General features: G+C 35.4%; 1 protein-coding gene across 5 annotated transcripts in view; it reads right to left on the bottom strand.

Annotated features, from left to right (window-relative positions):
* LOC113638814 (latent-transforming growth factor beta-binding protein 4-like) overlaps positions 1-19,991 on the bottom strand; it is a 56,617-nt gene that overhangs the window by 12,036 nt on the left and 24,590 nt on the right. The window contains exons 6-24 of one of the 5 annotated variants that reach the window (XM_027140272.2): positions 19,410-19,532; positions 15,943-16,107; positions 14,156-14,533; positions 13,547-13,654; positions 12,675-12,701; positions 11,522-11,650; positions 8,968-9,093; positions 8,035-8,154; positions 7,736-7,855; positions 6,956-7,075; positions 5,369-5,488; positions 5,162-5,281; positions 4,894-5,013; positions 3,846-3,965; positions 3,575-3,694; positions 2,347-2,466; positions 1,613-1,738; positions 1,273-1,398; positions 903-1,025 (exon numbers count right to left, since the gene is read on the bottom strand). In XM_027140272.2, coding sequence (XP_026996073.2) covers positions 903-1,025; positions 1,273-1,398; positions 1,613-1,738; positions 2,347-2,466; positions 3,575-3,694; positions 3,846-3,965; positions 4,894-5,013; positions 5,162-5,281; positions 5,369-5,488; positions 6,956-7,075; positions 7,736-7,855; positions 8,035-8,154; positions 8,968-9,093; positions 11,522-11,650; positions 12,675-12,701; positions 13,547-13,654; positions 14,156-14,533; positions 15,943-16,107; positions 19,410-19,532 — 2,511 coding nt within the window. The remainder of the gene's footprint in view (positions 1-902; positions 1,026-1,272; positions 1,399-1,612; positions 1,739-2,346; positions 2,467-3,574; positions 3,695-3,845; positions 3,966-4,893; positions 5,014-5,161; positions 5,282-5,368; positions 5,489-6,955; positions 7,076-7,735; positions 7,856-8,034; positions 8,155-8,967; positions 9,094-11,521; positions 11,651-12,674; positions 12,702-13,546; positions 13,655-14,155; positions 14,534-15,942; positions 16,108-19,409; positions 19,533-19,991) is intronic. The other 4 variants (XM_047822432.1, XM_047822431.1, XM_027140274.2 and 1 more) reach the window with 4 other exon arrangements.

The raw sequence follows: 19,991 nt of genomic DNA, 5'->3' as shown, positions 1-19,991 counted from the left end.
TGACCCTTGTCTGTCTTTGATCTTGCCCTACATTTTGTCTGCCTGACTATGGGTTAATAAACTATGCTCACCTGCATCTGAATCTGTCTCACCTCACATTTTGTGACAATATAAAAGTGCAGCATCCATGCAAATGATACTGAAGTCATTCGAGTCGACATTAATCCGTCTTATTATGTGATTATGTGAACTCAGGAACACTAACATGTTTCCAGAAATAACAAGATTTTCATGAACACCAAATTTCTATTGTAAATACTCAAACAATTTACTAATAAACATGTCTGTATCCGCTTGATAAATGAGTGTGCAGATCAAGGTACATTACACTATATTTTCTGTCACTGCATCCTATCAATAATTTGCAAATTTTTCAAGGAAGACTCTAATAGTTAAGAGGCTTTAGGTTACAGATCAGAACGTTGGGGTTCAACCATCAAGCTGCCACTTTTGGGCCATTGAGCAAGGCCCTTAACCCTTGCTGCTCCGGGGCTGCAGTATCATAGCTGACCTTAAGCTGACCAAAGCTTCCTAACAAGCTCGGATTTGTGAAGAAAATCCCAGATTCACTGTGCAGTTTTGTATACAGTATTTTACAAATAATTTTTTTCTTCTAAACAGTTTTAATTACAGCAGTGATGTTCCTGAGTTGAATAGCAAGCTACTCTCTTTTAACTGTATAAGAACACCAACAAACATAACACTTAATGAGTTTAAATAAATAGTTATTTAATGGTTAATATAAAAGTACTGTAAATGGACACAGTGGAGAAACCACTATCCAGAAAAGTGTGTGTCTGTGTGTGTGTGTGTGTGTGTGTGTGTGTGTGTGTGTGTGTGAGAGAGAGAGAGAGAGAGAGAGAGAGAGAGAGAGAGAGAGAGAGAGAGAGAGAGAGAGTTACCCAAGCAGGCTGTTTTTTCCGGATTCGCAGTGAAACCAGATTTGCAGTCACATGTAAATGAGCCATCAGTGTTTTTGCAGCGTCCGTCCTCACAGACTCCATCCCGGGTACACTCATCAACATCTGCACACACACACACACATGTTAAAGTTTTACTATAAGAACTTATACAGTAATACATACCCTGCAATACAATGATGTGTTAAGTATCAACTACATTAAATGTTATGGCCATATCGTCCCACCCTTTATATACAAGAACAGTACATGAAACACTGGGATTATTTCTAGTCTAAGAAATTATGTTAATTAGATGTGATAATATCAGTACATGCCTAGGCATAGCATTAAACACATATTGAACACGTACCAAGACAGAGAGTTCCATTGGCACTTGTGTAGTAACCCTGAGAGCACACACACATGTATGAACCATCTGTATTCACACACTCTCCTTTAGGGAAGCAGAACTCGTCCTCCAAACATTCGTTAATGTCTGTTATACCCAATAAAAAAAAGCATTCATTTCTCCAGCCAAGATGTAGTGACAGAATTAGTGTCAAGTGTTAGAGGGATTATGATCATGACTGTAGCAGTAAAACAAGAGAGCTGATGGCTTATGGCTGTGTTAATGAGACAAAACACCAAATTAGATTTAGACAGTCAATAAATTCAAGCTCTGCAAATTCAGACAATGTCATATCTCTGACCTCGGCACTGGCGTCCAGGTCCTGCAGCACGGAAACCAGGCAAACATTCGCACCTGTATGATCCGTCTGTGTTCACACACTTACTCATAGCCCCACATATTCCAGAGCTCTCACATTCATCAACATCTGAAACAGAGTTAGAGAAGTAGACCATTTACACATATGTACATTTATTTGCATTTATTTGTATGACTAATGAAATGAGAATAGTGCATTCATGCTGTTGATGGATTCATGCACCTTTAGTCTTAGGGGCTTGGAGCAAAGCTGGGAAACAAAATGCATATTTTCAAACTATCAAACACAAATACAGTTAATTTGCAGATAAATGGAATCCAAGTAATTCTGTCACTTGGTAACAAGGTACACGTTCTTTTGAAACAGTGCCAGGATTTTGCAGAGTTTTAGATGTTTGCATGGCCAAAAATGTTAGATTTTTCTGTAGCTTTTTTCAAAATTTGTGATTAAACTCGCAGAAATGAATCGACTTGAATTCATGAAACTGCAAGCACAGGATTCTTCTTTATTAAACTACTAGATGTGAATCTAGTGAGTGAATCTGTACTCATGTTTAATGTATGTAAATGAAAGAGGGCTTTAGCTGAGTTGTCAAATAGCTGTGGTCAAGCTGAGGTATAATACATTAAAAATAAATAACATAAAAATCTTATATGCTCTTACAATTTGCTCTTAAAATGCTCTTAAAATGCTGTTATCATTTTGTGTGCTCTCACCAGTGCAGGTATTTCCCTGCAGTTTGAATCCAGAGCGACACACACACATGAAGCTTCCAGGACTGTTCTCACACCGGCCATTAGAGCATGGGGAAGGAGTGTGACTGCACTCATCCACATCTGCACACACAAACATACAGACCTCGAGTCTCATTTATTGTAACTCTTTATGCTGGGACTTGAAAGACATCAGAATCAAAATCAGGTTTATTGGCCAAGTGTGTTGACAAACACAAGGAATTTGGTTCCAGCTGTTTGTGACTCACACATACTGTAAATAACATTATACTATACAAGATAATGCAGACTATACAAGACAATGCAGATGTGATACAATATAGACAGTATGAGTATTAAATATGATTACAGAATATATGACTGATCAGTTATGTACATAAAGTGTGAGAACTGCATGGAAGTGCAAATAACAGTATTGTGCAATATTATGATTTTGTGCAATATACAGCAGCGGTTGTGTGTAACCTATACGGATGATGTGATGACTGACAGTTATGATAATGCAGTACTTGTAGATATGAAGCAGGGAATATAATTATGGTGAGTTGGTAATCAGGGTGATTAGAAACTGTTCCTGTGTCTGGCAGTTTTGGTAAGCGAAGTTCTGTAGCGCCTGCCAGAAGGGAGGAGCTGAAAGAGGTTGTGTAAAGGATGTGAAGGGTCAGTAGTGATTTTCCCTGCCCAGTTTCTGGTTCTTGTATCGTACAAGTCCTGGGGAGTGGGCAGAGGGCTCAGCATGTAGCTCAGCAGTGTAATACCTTAATTTATCAAATCATGCTTAAACAGGTACTACATTTGAGTGTTAGAGCACCTGAATGCACAAGAAAATTGGTAATCACACATGTCACACGTATCACATAGTTGCTGTACTATGAAATCACCAGTAGGAATTCTTACTACTGACTGACAAGTAATAAAGTTTATCACTGTACATTTGAGAATATTTCACGGATCACACACGCTCTATCGTCTTTATTTCCACTGACCTTCTGTGTATCGAGTCACTCTATATTTGGATAAATTTGGCTAAACCTTTTTATGCTTTATTGCATTGCTGTCAGTTGCTGTTTTACAGTATATTCAATTGTATGCTTAGAGAGTGACAGCAAGCTTGTAACTAACTAAGCTAATAAATGTGTATCACATTGCTAACTGTATATTTCTTCAAATAGCTGGAAAATGTAATAATAGTAGTCAGATTTTTAGTTACCTTGACACTGGCCATTAATGACCTCAAAGCCTGGACTGCATGAAACACACTTGAAAGAGCCAACCGAATTCACACACTTTTGTCCTGGACACTGAAGCTTGTTCTCACACTCGTCCACATCTAAGCATGCAGAAAATATAATAATAATAATAATAATAATAATAATAATAATAATAATAATAATAATAATAATAATAATAATTAAAACTAACCAGCCATTCCTGAATAATCACAACTAAATAATAATCACAACTAAAGAGTTTATAATTACCTATACAGGCATTCGATTCCAATCTGTATCCAGGTTGACACACACATTGGAAACTTCCGGGGGTATTTTCACAGCGTCCATTAGCACAACGATGTGTGTTTTGAGCACACTCATCCACATCTGACACAAAAAACAACATAAGCATACAAGACAACATACTTTACACTTTGCCTTATATATAGATCTTTATTTCATAGTGTTTAGTCAATCATATTCTTCTTATGGGAAAGACACTCTGAAGGTAGGCAACATTTTTGTGAGGTCTGATGGAGACAGATTAAGAACGGGAACCTTAAGGTAAAATTGCATAGTCATTATCATAAATTTAATCATCATGGATAATATTTCTTTAAATTTTCTACTTTAAGTTCTCTCACACCACACTGTTGGTGCACTCACTCCACTGACTATAGCTGTCTGCATCTGATGAAACACTGATGCTTGCCAAAAAGCCAAAAACAGACCAGCACCAATTTATCTTAAAGCAATTATTACACCTCACACTGTACCACACTATCTCTGACCCTATAGCGCTGCTTGACCGGTCCCACCATCTCTTAGGGTATGCATCAAGACTCAGTTATGGTGACTTGGTGGTGGAATGAACTTCCTCTAGATATCTAAACAGTCACTGGCTGTCTCTAAAGACCTACCTCTTTCTGAAGCACATATATCAGAACTTAAAAAATGTTTATGCCTTCTATGATTCAAACTATGTTTCAGGGTTGTTAGACTGATATTACTAGAGAACCAGTATGAGGATGTTTGTTTTAGTGGATAATTATGTAAGTAACTCTGGTTCAGGGTGCCATTGTATGATTGATTTTGCAATTGATCAGATTCAAGCACAATCCCCTGTTGACAGGTAGCAACATTCAGGACATGGACTCCCAAGCTAATATTAGCTTGCTAATTCGCTAAGGTACAGTAGTTAATTAAATCTACTCAGAGTTAGTTGACTATCGTAAGTTAATAAACATAACATGCAGAATGTGCCGGACATGATAAATCTAATATGATAAAACTTGACAAAACTGTCGTTGCTGACCTGTGCATTGTCCATTATGAAAGCTGAATCCAGCTCCACATGACCTGCACCGGTATGAACCTGGAGTGTTGACGCACACCTGACCACGACACTGCAGGTGGTTCTCGCACTCATTTATATCTAACACAAACACACAGACAAACACACATAAATAAATATGTAGGCATCTCTCTCTCTCTCTCTCTCTCTCTCTCTCTCTCTCTCTCTCTCTCTCTCTCTCTCTCTCTCTCTCTCTCTCTCTTTGAATGATTGTGAATGAATATTTCACCTGTGCATTTGTTGTCTTGAATCTTGTACCCTGTATGACACACACATTTGTAGCTGCCAGGTGTGTTCTCACAGCGCCCATTGGCACATGGGGCAGGAAACTGACGACACTCATCGATATCTAATAGAACAGATTATATGAATATTATATAAATGCTATAAATATATGAATACACGAATGAAGAAATTTAGAGATAAATATATTTACCTGTGCATCTTCGGTTGGTTAATTCAAACCCGGGTTCACAAGACACACATCTATATGAACCCAGTGTATTAATACATCCCTGACCAGGGCACTGCAGAGAGTCCTCACATTCATTCACATCTGAAACACACAGATGCATGTACTGTATGTATACCACTGGAGACCATTTATTTGATGTTTCGGGAGCAATCAAAGTTCTTTAAAATGAATTAAGAGATCAAATCCATTAGTATTTGTTTAGCAAATCTGAATTAATTTCACAAGGACACAACAAAACCAAGCATTTCACCACTGGGGCACTTTGTTATGTAAGCATAATTTAGCTAGTGTTGTTCTTATGAACATTGCATTTTTAAACTACTTAATGACTTAAAATATGTGATAAATATCAGTAGCAACTTTAATAATTAAAGCTAAACATTAAGTTAGATAGACAGACAGACAGACAGACAGACAGACAGATAGATAGATAGATAGATAGATAGATAGATAGATAGATAGATAGATAGATAGATAGATAGATAGATAGATAGATAGATAGATAGATAGATAGCTTTTACCATTACCATATACTTCCTGTGTTCAGTCAAAAATGTCAGCTTTTGTTTTATTTAGGATATTGATGGTACTCAGTCAGGTTTGGGAGACTTCTTGTTCAGACATATCTTTTCCAGTTCAGAGCTTTCTATGGGATTCAGGCCAGGGTTTTATGATTGCCGCATCAATACTTTTATTGTTTTTGTCTTTAAGCGATTTTGTTACAACTTTGGAGGTATGTGTAAGATCATTGTTCTAACTCTCCGGCTGATATTTTGTTGTGTTATTTCTGTATTTCTAGACAATCCACTGGCCATCAATTTTCTGTTCTGTATTCCTGTAAAACACCTCCACAACATGATGCTACCACCCCATGCTTCACAGTGCCTCTAAATGCCTCACCATTTTTCGTCTCTACATAGGGCTGAGTATTATTTTTATTTCATCTGCATACAACAGAGCACTCAAAATGCTAATCACCCCTAAAAACTTCACCCTGGCTTCTTTATACCCGTCACAGAGTAGCAGAATCTCTTAATAGTAGGTGTATGTATTGTTATCTGATGCCTCCAACTCCTTCATTCGTTCTTTTGTTCATGTGTTAATATTTAGTTGAGCCTTTTGAACCAAAGTTCATTCATGCCTGAAGATTAATTTGTGACTTAATTTGTGTAATGGATGTTGATGGTTATTTGGATGAGTTGCTTAAATTTCCCCATGGTACCCAGGACAAAATGGCTCTGACTCTATTCACATTTAACTACTTCTTATGACAATTGGCCAATCAGAAGCTTCTAAAAGTCTAATGTTTCAGAGTCTTTAGAGAGACACTCAACATCTTATGCACCAGAATTCTGATATAAAAGCTGAAATAAATCCTACAATAAAGTCTCCAATCTATTAACTAAAATGACTTAAAGTAAATGCCTTAAATGATTTGCCAAAGAGAAATGTATTCTATCATAAAGAGCCATACACAAATAAAGAGCAATATATATAGCCAGTTAATATAACAATTCAGAATGAAATTTAAGACAGTCTATGCTGTACCTGTGCAGATGTTACCCTGTAGCTTAAAACCTTTATTACACACACATCTGTAGCTGCCAGGTGTGTTCTCACAGCGGCCGCTAGAGCAAAGAGATGGACGCTGACGACATTCATCAATATCTGTGTGACATGAGAAAATAAGCAATAAGGCTAATGTCAAAATAGTAATGAATTGTTAAGAGGATGGCAGAAAAAAACCCACATGTGAATAGCAAGGTTGAAACCAGGCAGATTTGTACTTGCTGTTACTAGGCAAGATGGCCACAGAACATATTCTCCTGTCATTTAGTGTGTAGCGTGTGCACATCTGCAGAATTTAACATGTAAATGTAGTACAATACCAGCATAAATAGTATACTTAAACTTGAAGTATATGTGCACCTTAACACTACTTATGAATCATTGTATGAAAAGACATAAAGTCTTAATTTATTAATGGGTTAATGGGTTATTGTTGTTCTAAACCCAGGGTTTAATAAACGTAATAAAAATGGCTCGGTAGTGTCAGGCAGCAAAACATGAAACAAGATAACCCAGGAGTTCATTTACCCAGAGTTTACAATGACCCAGAGTTAACTATTTCATGTATGAAAGCTATAATGGGAAACCGGAGGCTATAAGATCCATTAACATTGCACCTCTAGAACAAAACTATCCATGTCAACTTTGGACAGCAAACTTGACTGATGAACAATTTGGAGACAAATATGTACATGTGCTTTTTTCATTTGTGGTTGAATAACACTCCTTTAAATGAATAACACGTGTTGATTTAACCACCTGAGCACTGGCCATTAAGGAGACCAAATCCAGGTTTGCAGGACACACAATTGTAGGAACCTTGAGTGTTTACGCACTCCTTTCCTGGGCAGCGGAGTGAGTCATCACACTCATCAATGTCTGAAACACACAGATCTTGCAAATTACCTGAACCCTTCTAAGTTATATATTATAAGTTGCACATCTTTATATGCTCATATGTGTCACTGTTGTTCAATAGAAATAGGTGGCATTAGACACTGACTGAGATTCAGTGGGAGTAAGAATTGAAGTAGCAGAGATGCAGAATGTGAGTTTACCTGTGCAGGTGTTGTTTTGCAGTTTGTATCCTGTCCTGCACACACACCTGAAGCTGCCGTGTGTGTTCTCACAGCGCCCATTTACACAAGGGTTAGGGATCAGACGACACTCATCAATATCTGTAATATATAAAAAATGTGATTTATTATCATTTTGGAATTCTGCCATGGAATAGGTTGTCAATTAATCATTTAAAAAGTAGAAAATTGATAAATGCATCTCTGTAAAGTGAACATGGCCACGATATGAATAATAAGCTTAACAAGCACTCAACTGTGATTCTTGTAGGTCATCATTTTATCCATACAAATTTCCAATCTTACTTTCTTCTACATAGAGCAATAGGGTTCATTATTTAGCTCCAAAGAACGCTTTTTGCCAAAAAAAAAAAAGGTTCTTTTGGCTAAATTTTCTTTATGCTTGTATTTACATTATTTTGCTATATTATGTAATTGTCTTTTACTTTGCTTAATTTTTTAATTCAATATATATTTCATGCTATATATTGCTTTTTTGCATGATTATAATTACTATTTTTATAACAAGAAATTACTAAACATAAAATAATGAACCTGCTACAAAAACTCCTGTAGGATTCTATCTAGAAGATATCTATCTAGAATTTTTTATGGTTTGCATATATGGAGCACTCAATATACTGTAGCTCTTTAACATTGTATATAAAACCTTTTGTTCAAAGGGTGAATAGGTCTGAAAACTCTGCACACAAAACCCAACTCTGAATATGACTTACAGAAAAAATGTTGGCAGAGAACAATTTAGATGAATTGTTAAAAAGAAAACATTTGGCAAGAAACTTTATCTGACGTCAATAAAAGACGGTATCAGCACACCCAAGATAACGTTTTGCTGCCTATTGCAAACACTGTTAGAGAGAGAGACAAAAGTGCTGTTAACTAACACATACTGACCTGTGCAAAGGTTTTTTTGGGCATTAGTCTGGTAACCTGAAGGACACACACACTGAAAACTTCCCAGTGTGTTCTCACAGTGACCACTCAAACACGGCCTTGGAGACAACAAACATTCATTTATATCTGTGAAAACACAAACAGATACATTTCCATTCATTTTGCTTATGAATGTAATAATAAGACTGAAACTTTCAACGTGCGGAATACTTTTTAGACTTTTTAAACTCAGTTTAATTCATCATTTGTATTGCATTTTTAACAGTAGACATCAAACCAAGCGGGTTTACAGGAATATCTAAATTCAGCCTATAGGTTATAATCAATTATAATGCAAATTTATTACTAATTAGTATGATGGAAAATAATGACCAATGTTGTACTGCACAAAAAAGGCAGAAAGTTGGTTTTCAAAAAAATAAACACAAAAATGAATAAATAAAATCAAATAAGTAAATAAAGTAAAGAGATAAAGTGTAATTAAATGATATGTAAGGTAATATATATATTCTAATACAGTATATGAAGCATGGTGTTTTAGCTTCCCCAGATCCATCTGATTGGTAAAACAGAGTAGTACAGAATACTTTATTAATCCCCAAGGTGAAATTTTGTGTCTCTGTCTCTGATTTCAAACTCTTAATACAAGATCAACACAAGAAAAAATAATGATACACAGCTTGGTTTCTTTGCAGACTGAAACTGTATGGAAAATATGTATTTGGTATTTAAAAAAGTTTAAAAATTTTTTATATTAAATATGTATAATAAGCAGTTTGGAAGTGGTTATAATTAAGCCATAAATAAAATGATAGTTTAAGGATGTACTGTACAGTAACATATAAAAAGTAAAATTTCCAGCAATATGCGATGTAGTACAAAAATCAATAGACATGCCCATTGTCTCCAATGTCCACATAGTTCCACAGCCTCGTAATAGATTCACTGTCGAGTCAAATAGGCAACTTGTACCTTTCTTTCTTACAGCAAAGCTACAATTATCTTCTGGTGACTATTGCCAATGATCCTCTCAATTTTGTCTATCATCTTATCCACCTCCGCATTCAGAGTTTCCAGTTTGCAAGTTAGAAAGACGCCTATTTTATATTAAATAAATAAAAATATAACAATAAAATAATTACAAAATAATTGTGATGTACACTTGAAATATTTTATATTTAATTGACGATTCAGTTGACAGTATCACAAAGATGATTTTTTGTTACTGTAGTCAATATAATAGCAAACTGTTGACTATTAGGCTGATGGTTACACGGTTATTGCACGTGGCTCCGCTCAAATGATACCTAACATTTGGGACATAGACTTCATGGACAAAAGAACAGCTGAGGAAGTTTAAAGGTTTGGATCCCGTGACCTTCGGGGTCAAAAGGTTATCGAGCCAGCAAAAATAAAACTCTAAAGGTGATTATGTGGACGGTACATACAAAGCTTCTTGAAAACAAAAGCAAATTGTTTGCTGAGGCCAATGTCTGAAAGCATGACCGAAGTCTTCAGACCCTTCTAAATGAACTCTGACCTTTAAGAGCTTTAAAAGGTCCATGGGAAAATGTAGTAAAGCCTAAAGAATGTAAAATGATCAAATGCAGAGATTTGGTAATTCATGAGAAAAACAAAAATCTCTCCATAGACAAATGCTGAATTTTAGTTTAGGTTATTGTGTTCCGATGAAAACATACAGAGACCTCAGTCATCACAAACAAATCCAAACTTATTATTCAGATGTTCTATTAGATCTATTAGGAATCCATTATTTAGTGCCAGTGTTTAAAATGTAATCTACTTGTTCTGTTATTTTGAAATCAATGAAGTGCATACAGAATATCGCATACTGCAATGACACTGTCTGTATCTGTTTAACAGTGCTGGCAGCATGGTGTTTTTTTTAAGATATCAGGGTCATGCAGTTACCCATTCTGATTATAAATGAAAGGAACAAACCTCCCCAAAAAAAATAAACTTTTTGTTGTATGCCATGGAATCCCAGTTTAGAGACATTATCTGTTCATTCCAACTAACTAACTAACTAACTAACTAACTAACTAACTAACTAACTAACTAACTAACTAACTAACTAACTAACTAACTAACTAATAATAATAATAATAATAATAATAATAATAATAATAATAATAATAATAATGTTGACTGGGAAGTCACAAGTTTTTTGCTTGAACAAAATAGTCATGGAAATACTCTATGCTTTTAAATGTATTATAATATATTTTATTCTCTCTATATATTTTTTCTTCTTTTTTTTTGCTTGCTATTGAAGGCTGTCATGGTCTCTCATCCTAACTCTACTACACTTCTCTTCAGTCTGCTTTGTCCCTCCCTTAGCCAGTAGAAACGCTTTTAAAGTCATTTAATCAAGTCTGGTTTCAGCAACACAAATTGCAACATATTGAAATTAATTGCTCCTTGTATGTGCACAAACTCCAGTACCAATTACCCAAAAAGTAGCTTACAATAGTATTTTTCTCCCAGAGAGAGTGTGGTTTTGATTTTAAAAGAGGAGGAGAAGGTTTCATACCTTGGCAATGACCTGCTTGAGAATTGAGGATGAACCCAGGATTACAATGACATGTGTGTTTACCTCCAGGCATATCAACACACCGACCCGGCCCACAAACCTGAGGGTTAGCTTCACATGCACGTTTATCTGTAAAACACACAAACAATGAAAATACAGTAGCAATGGTGACTGGTTAAATGTAACGGCTAAAATATAATATTTATCAGATGAGTTAGAATGAAACTATTAGGGTTGCACAATGCATGTCTTGTAGATGCGATAATATGAATTTGGGCCAAACTACAACACACACACACCCACACACCCACCCACCCACCCACCCACCCACCCACACACACACACACACACACACACACACACACACACACACACACACACACACACACACACACACACACACACACACACACACACACACACACACACACACACACACAGCCAGACAGCTTTCTGTTCTCTTTTTTATCCTTTTGTGTTGTTTTAATTTTTATCAAACAAGGTATGTTTGGTCTATCTACATTTTGATTACTTAATTAATGTCAGCTAGAGATGTGCATAGGACTGATTTTTTTTAAGCTGCTCACACTACAAAGAGTACTGTTGCCATCAGGCTACTAATCCCTGAGGACATAAGGAATCCATTCAGAGGATAAAATATGTCCAGTATTACAACATTTAATGTTTTGCTTTCTAAACATAAAGCTACTTGTCATTAGCAAGTATGAGTTTCCTTAATACTTTGTAGTTCCCTCCGTCTGTCAGTGTTGCCTCTATGTATCTACTACAATCATGCCGAATTCTCTCCCACACTTTGCCCACTTTTGTACAATATGTCAAATGCCATAAAAGACAGAACAGGATACCTGAACGGCAAACCTGTTTTGATTTTTTGAATGTTTATAACACTATTCAGCCCTGATATGGGAGAATCAGCTTGCAGCACAAAGCGGCTTTCTTGGATTTGTTGATCACTGACTTACCTGACCAGCATAAGGCTGTATAAGCCTCAATAAACTAGCTAACCATTTTTATTTACAGACATTAATGTTAGACTGAAGCTCTGTTGTCCAAAAGGCAGATGATATAGACAGACAGACAGCAGACAGTGAGAAAAGCCTTTTATTAGAAAACATGTTGGAAATAATCCTACCCCATGTCCATTTTTCAGGAGAAAGCCCTGATTAGCTATGCTAGGTAAAAAAAAAAGCCTATGTGCTGTATCATGTATCAAGGACTATACAGCAGGAAGCTGTTAGCATTGAGGATAAAGTCAAGCATGCACCATGTCTCACACTCCTAACATAACTGTAAGAACACCTCCCCCCCCCCCCCCAAAAAAAAAAAAAAAGACTGAGATTATATGTATTAGCAGAACACTGGAGTAGAAGATACAACTTTCACTGAAATTCATTTTATAGAATGATTAGGGTTACTCTCTCAACTCTGTCCAAGTCTACATTTTTGGCTTGCATAAAACACTGGCACCATCTCAGTCACTTTACATATCAAAGGAATGGACTGAAACCATATTCCATACAGTATTGTGTCCACATTTCCCAGAATTAGAAATTTAAACAGCTTGCTGGCTCCGTTATAGTCTGTGTGGTTTTCAATACAGTATCTGCTTACAGATACCTTTCCCATTTTCAGAAAGGATGACATTAAAAACCATTTGACAATGCAAAAGGATGAGGGTTCAGTTATTCTGTGAAAAAAACCTGCTAGAATAAATATTGCCTCTTACCAAAAAAATGTAGAGTACCTAATCTTCCCTTTTCAAGACATGCTTGATGTCTGAGGATTGCTTTTCTCTGCACAGGTTTAACTGAAGCCACATGGCTAATGCAGCTAACATGTAAGAAAAGTTTTTTTTATATATATATATAGTATAAATCAGATTTCATAGCTACATTAACTCACATTGGAAATCTCTCCATATAGCCCTATGAAAATAAGCTACAATACTTAGAGTGGAAATGGAAAAATACACGAGAGTACAAAAAAGTTAAATAAGGTTCTGACCTGTTATGGGTGGAGGTGGACGGACCGTTGCGGGAACTCGGAGAGGTCCGAATTCAGAATAATGCTGTCTGATAATCGATGGCCTGCTTGTGTGGGTCCTAATAACAACTGAACAAAATGTATCATGCTCATCATAAAATATACAGTAGGCTACATAATAAAATAATGCAAAAAAGATATTTGGATTTTGAGCTGACTTCTGTCAAAGTATTAAATATAAATCAGTCTATATTTTATTTTACAAAAATCCTTTCCATTCGTTCCCAGGAGTCTAAGAGTGAGCAAGGCCCTTTATCCTCTCTGCTCCAGGAGGACTGTATCATGGCTGACCCTGTGCTCTGACCCCAACCTCCAAAATTGGATATGCGAAGAAAGAATTTCACTGTGCTGTAATTTATATGTCACAAAAATAAAGGCTTCTATTCTATTTTATCTATGTCCTCTCTCCCCAATCAATCACTAGAAAGTAATCGACATCTGTGGGCTCATGCATGTGGACATGTGAAAATAGCGTTTTAATCTGAGTGGGTTATCCATTACCCAGCATTACTTAGACATTTGTAAATCTGGCAGAGAAGTTTGGTTAATTTTCATGTTGCTGGTACTCACAGGGACGTTCCCTGCTTGGCTGGCTAGTTGATGAAGCAAGCCCTCCTGTTTGTCTGTGCTGACTTAGCTGTGGTTCACTCTGAATGATGAAAACTTCTGATGTAAGTGGTTGTCTCTGACCAGTACTGGACTGCTGAATCTTGACATTATGGCTGATAGTTGGAGATTGGGGTCTTGTAGGTCTTTGGTTATGTGGCGGCTCATTTCTTGTTGTTGATTGTAATAATGATGTATCGTATCTAGTCACTGTAGTCGAAGTGCGATTGATCTGAGAAACCAGAGCAGGTCTGTGTGGTTCAGCAACCCTTGGATTCAATTTCAAGGTGTTGGGTGAGTAATGGTAGCCAGGACCAGCAGGACAAATCTCCTTAAATTCAACTGTGGACACAGATTGTTCATAAAATTAAAGCAAACTGAAATGATTTTTGTCATTCCTCATTTGAATTATACCCAGATCTCTTTGTGTGGGGTGTCACATAAGTAACTATCAAATAGTTTGGATGAAAAAAAAAATACTCTCTACTCAAAAGAAATCTAGTAACGTCAGAGGAGTGAAATATATGCATGTTATTTACATAATTTGAATGACAAACCCAGGAAATGAATTAAACCAGGCAGGTGCTTAAGTCTTCACTTGTTACATTGCACAAATTAATAATCGTATAATTAAATGGCTGATTTTGAATTTTGTAAAAAAATGTAATGTAGGCAATCAGCCATGATATGATGTCTGAATTTTTTTTTTTTAATTAAAGCCTCCATTTTAGTGTAGTACATTTCTAGATTTTCACATGATTCCCTTAAATCAGCTCAAATATATGTTGTTTATAAATTCTGGACAAATATATGTTAAAAACTTGATTATGAAATCATTTGGATTTCGACAACTGAATGGAGCAAATAATTTGGATGATATAGTTCAAAATGTGTCTTATGAGACAAATGTGCGGTGATTTAGACGTGTTGATTACAAGGTAACTAAACTAGTTAAACTAGATAAACTAGCAGCTATAATCATTCTTAACTTGTTAGCTACATTAGCAGCTTAGCTTTAGTGAAAACAACATAGAAGAATATTTTAGATACCAAACATGTCTTGAGCTAGTTACTGACATCTGGTGTAAGAAAGAAACTGTGTACTTTCATTCTACACTGTATTCGCGTTCACATTTAAACTGATATTGATGTGTTTATAGATTTCTAATCTGGAAATCCTTTGTTCAGTAACTAATGAACAACAAATGTATGCCTGTTGTGCAACATATGACACAATGCATTTAACATTTACAAGCTGACAGGTCTTTTTATCCATAGTGAGTTATTTACAGTACAGTACTGAAATGAAGTTTAAACAATCATATCCAATTTCCCTTTAGCATGATTAAGCCATTTGGCAGCATGGTAATAATAAGAGACAGTAAGTTTACACAATGCTAAAGAAAGGCTATACATTTCTTGTTAACTAGCTACATTTGAGGCAAGTGGTATGGTGTATATAATACATTTTTGCCCAAACTGGTCTCTTTTTTAGAAGAGATAAATCTTCTAGAGAAAAATAGCTTTACCACAAACAGCCACTTTATTAAATATAAAGGAGAATTAAATCCTGTCTAATCTCATGTTAGGGCAAGTAAATTTATAAATAAATAAATTTCCCATTCCATAATGTATACACTCACCTTCTACTTTATTTGTTATCTGTTTACCTGCACATTCACACAGTTATTTAAACAGTCAATGATGTTGCAGCAATTTGGCACAATGCAAAATTAAAACAAGTGACTCACCAGATCCAAAATATGGGCAGGCCTCACATTTCCTTCCCCAGGCTTTACCGACACGACTGCAGCAGCAGATCTGCTTGGTGATGTTCTTCAGAATGGGCATAGAGCAGAAGCCCTGAGAGACAATACGGAAACACTGATCCTTCTCCTCTGAAATCACCTTCTGGGCTGTGCATAGGGGTAAAAAACATCATCCCACAGAACATAAAGGCAAAACAATTTGACTCAAACTTGAAATGCTGTAACACTATAAGCAGACTGTGTGAACAGGGACACAGATTCAAACATGCATCATTCTTCTCATGCCAGTCTATTAAGGTTTAGGGCTAAATAAAGTGATTAGACCTGCTGAACACCCCAATCTTTTCACAAATAAAATCACAGCTCTTATAACTCTTGAACATTACGCTGTCTTTATATATTCTCAATGTGGGGTCTGAGGTAAAAAAAATATTTATTTATTTATTTATTTATTTATTTGTTTATTTGTTTATTTATTTATTTATTTATAAAAATATTTAATTATTCATTAATAATTAATTAATCATTAAAACATATTTATTTATTTATTTGTTTGTTTGTTTATTTATTTGTTTTTAATTAAATAGAATGCAATAAGTTATAGTGATCCTGATCTACTATAATAAAAAATTTTTTAGTTATTAGCCAGGATACTTAACTTGGAGCTGATGTATTGTGTCAGTGGAAGGCAATAAAATCCCCCAAATTAATGTTTTTATTTGAATACTAACCTAAATTTTCAAATACTTGCATTCATAATGTCATTTTAAAATGTAGGGGGTATACAAAGAGTTTGAGAATCTCCTTTTCTTAGACTAAAAACAAATGACCTCTTCTTAGGGTTACACATTATATGGCTTCTTACAGTAACTCTTATTGTGATTACTACACTGTCAGTAAGGTTGAGATTTTGTGATGGCATGCTCTACAGTGTTATTTATTCAAGAGATGATTTTCTGTGTTTAGATGAATCAAAGTGGTCACATCATCCAACACACATCAATCTGAACATTATTATTATTATTATTATTATTATTATTATTATTATTATTATTATTATTATTATTATTATTATTATTAATAGTCAAAACCAATGCACAATTAAAATGTTATACTGTTAATTATATCTGTTGTTTAATAAACCTTATTGCAAAATGACCAATGTTCATTTTTGATAATATTATATTATCAAATTGTTAATGTTGTAAGTCAACAATGTGGCAAGTAAAATCTAGATAAATACAATTGGAAAACAAATGTACTATTAAAACTGACAATTTAACATTACTTTGGGTAAATAGGTAAAAATGGATCTAAATACATGATAAACTTACAATACATTGATCAGCCATAACATTAAAATAACTGACAGGTGAAGCGAGTAAAATTAATTATCTTGTTACAATGGCATATGTCAAGGGGTGGGATATACAGTATTAGGCAGCAAATGAACAGTCAGTTCTCAAAGTTGATGTGTTGGAAGAAGGAAAAATTGCTAAGTCTAAGGATCTGAGTGAAACTGAGAATCACTAAATCGTGAGGCTAGATGACTGGATCAAACATTTCCAAAATTGCAGCTCTGTGGGATGTATCTGGTTTGCAGTGGTTAATACCTACCAAAGGTTGTCCAAGAAGGAGCGAAAGCTAGCCCATTTTTGTTCTGATCCCGCAAAAAAACTACAGTAATTTAAATTACTGAAAATGTTAATGCTGGCTATGATTAAAAGGTGTCAGACCACACAGACCATCACAGCTTGCTGTGTATGGGGCTGTGTAGAAGGACTTAAACAGGACAGAGGTCTTGTAAAGTCCATGACTCAACAGATCAGAGCTGTTTTGGTGTCACAAGTGTGTGTACACAATATTATGCAGGTGATTTTACTGTATGGCTGACTGGTGCATTGTCTCTATAATATTATTGACATTGGTTTTTACTTTCTCTATTTTATGTGATTTCTGTACATTTCTAGACAACAGTGTTGCACTGTTGCTCAAGTGTTCCAGTTTGTGGCAGATTAATTACTATTTATAATTTTGTGTTTAAAACCTTAACTGACATCCATGGACTCCATGTTCAACACTGTGTGTTAAGTATGTAACAAATGAGATATTAACCATGTGATTTTTAGGCCATTATGTGCAGTCTGATTGGCTTAGTAGAGCAGAACTGACAATCAACCAATATCCGACATAACATTTTTAAAAACACACATGCACATGCATGAAAGCATAAACACACAACATACATATTTCCATATACAAAACGTATTAACAACATTCCAACAAAGCGGACAAAAACGGCAGCTGGAACAGTGTAGAGATCAGAGGCATCAGTAAAGCACAAGAAAGTCAGCAGCCCAGCGATGCTTTCTTGCAAACGTGTTTATCACTTCAAACATCAGTCTTTGCATATCTGTCTCATCAGACATTCATTTCTAAGAATTATAATGATTGTTTGGATGAATTTAACTGTTACATTTGTAAAAAAAAAAATAAAAATAATGAGTCACATCCAAAGGTCTGAGTGCACTACCATGACGTGTGTTGCCTTAATCAGCTACTAAAATCCTTCAGCCAATCCTTCATTATTCACTATTCATTATTTAAATGTAACTACCATCTCCAACATTTAATAACACCTAATGTCTTATACTGCAGTTGAATTCTTGTTTCTGATTGGTCAGACAGTTTAAATTAAACTGTTGTATAACAACACAACCCACAACCCAATGGTTTTTATTAGTGCGCTTATTCCAATACATCATTATTTCTGTAGTAAACAAATAATTTGCATGGCAAATATGCATAATCTGAAGCTAATAATAAATGGATCAAGAAACAGTACCTTAACAAAGAAAACTATATCATGAAGCTTTTAATGATTTAAGAAAGGAATCCTGAGTGTCAGTACTATCACTACACAGTTAGTAGCGTTTTAGACACTGGACTATTCAGCAATGCGGAGTTTAAGCATTCTGAGTAACTGCTGATATTTCAGTCTATACATATTTCTTCTTCCCTTCAAAGTGGGTGCAGCTAATATTAAGTGAAGCTTCGCCCACATATTTCACAAGACCTGACATCTATCACACCTTTAAGTTTTAATCGCAACCCATATTCTATGCAGGGCTGCAATATGTTGAAAGTAATAAAGAAAAAACAATGTACTGTATTTGGGCTAGAAGACCTCAAATTGAGTTACACATTGTTATTATTATTATTTTTATTTCTGATCCATTCTTATAACTCTACATTATTTTCTTATACCAACACAACTTATGCAAATGTTAAGAATACATTAAATATTTTCTGACCTACTATTTTAGTTAATAAAATGTTTAGAATGTTTATTCCACGTTGGCAGTGAACTCAGACATCTGGACCTGACTCTGCATAGTAGCTGTTTGAGTCTTCAGCTTTCAATGTTCTAGCATTTTCCCTTTACTTACAGATACAGAGGCCATGTGAGGCATCCAATAAGAAGCCAGGTTTGCAAACACAGCTGTAGCTCCCACGGGTGTTCACACACTTGCCGTTCTCACAGAAACCCGGCTGCAAGCACTCGTTAATATCTACACCAGGAGGAAGATGAGAGGTAGGTGTGTGGGTGCATATGGGGGTATCCTTGTGGGTCATGTTGTTTCCATCCAACTGATGCTAAAATGGATTTTCTGTGAGTTTGTTCACACAAATGGAACCAGAATCTCACTCATATGCTATATGGTATATGATAAATATTCACATATTATACCCAAGCAGAGTGTGCTTTATAAATTCTACTATAGAAATATACATGTTCCAGTCCCTCCTTGTCTCTGTACTTTTACAGTACATTAACAGCTGGAGTTTGTTGTATATAACCTTAGGTCAGGATGATAATATCCTTAGCATGTTCAAAGCCATGGCATAAATACAATTCTTTATTGGAGAGGATTCCATACTAACCTCTGAAATAACAGACAATTAGCCTTTGGAATATGATGTTCAGAAAAGCTGATTTAACAAGGTATTGTTTAAGTTTTTTCATTTCA

This window comes from Tachysurus fulvidraco, chromosome 13 (genome assembly GCF_022655615.1).
Source record: "Tachysurus fulvidraco isolate hzauxx_2018 chromosome 13, HZAU_PFXX_2.0, whole genome shotgun sequence".
NCBI classification, from domain to species: domain Eukaryota; kingdom Metazoa; phylum Chordata; class Actinopteri; order Siluriformes; family Bagridae; genus Tachysurus; species Tachysurus fulvidraco.
Note: the sequence above shows the minus strand (reverse complement) of the source record. Positions and strands in the feature narration are given on the sequence as shown.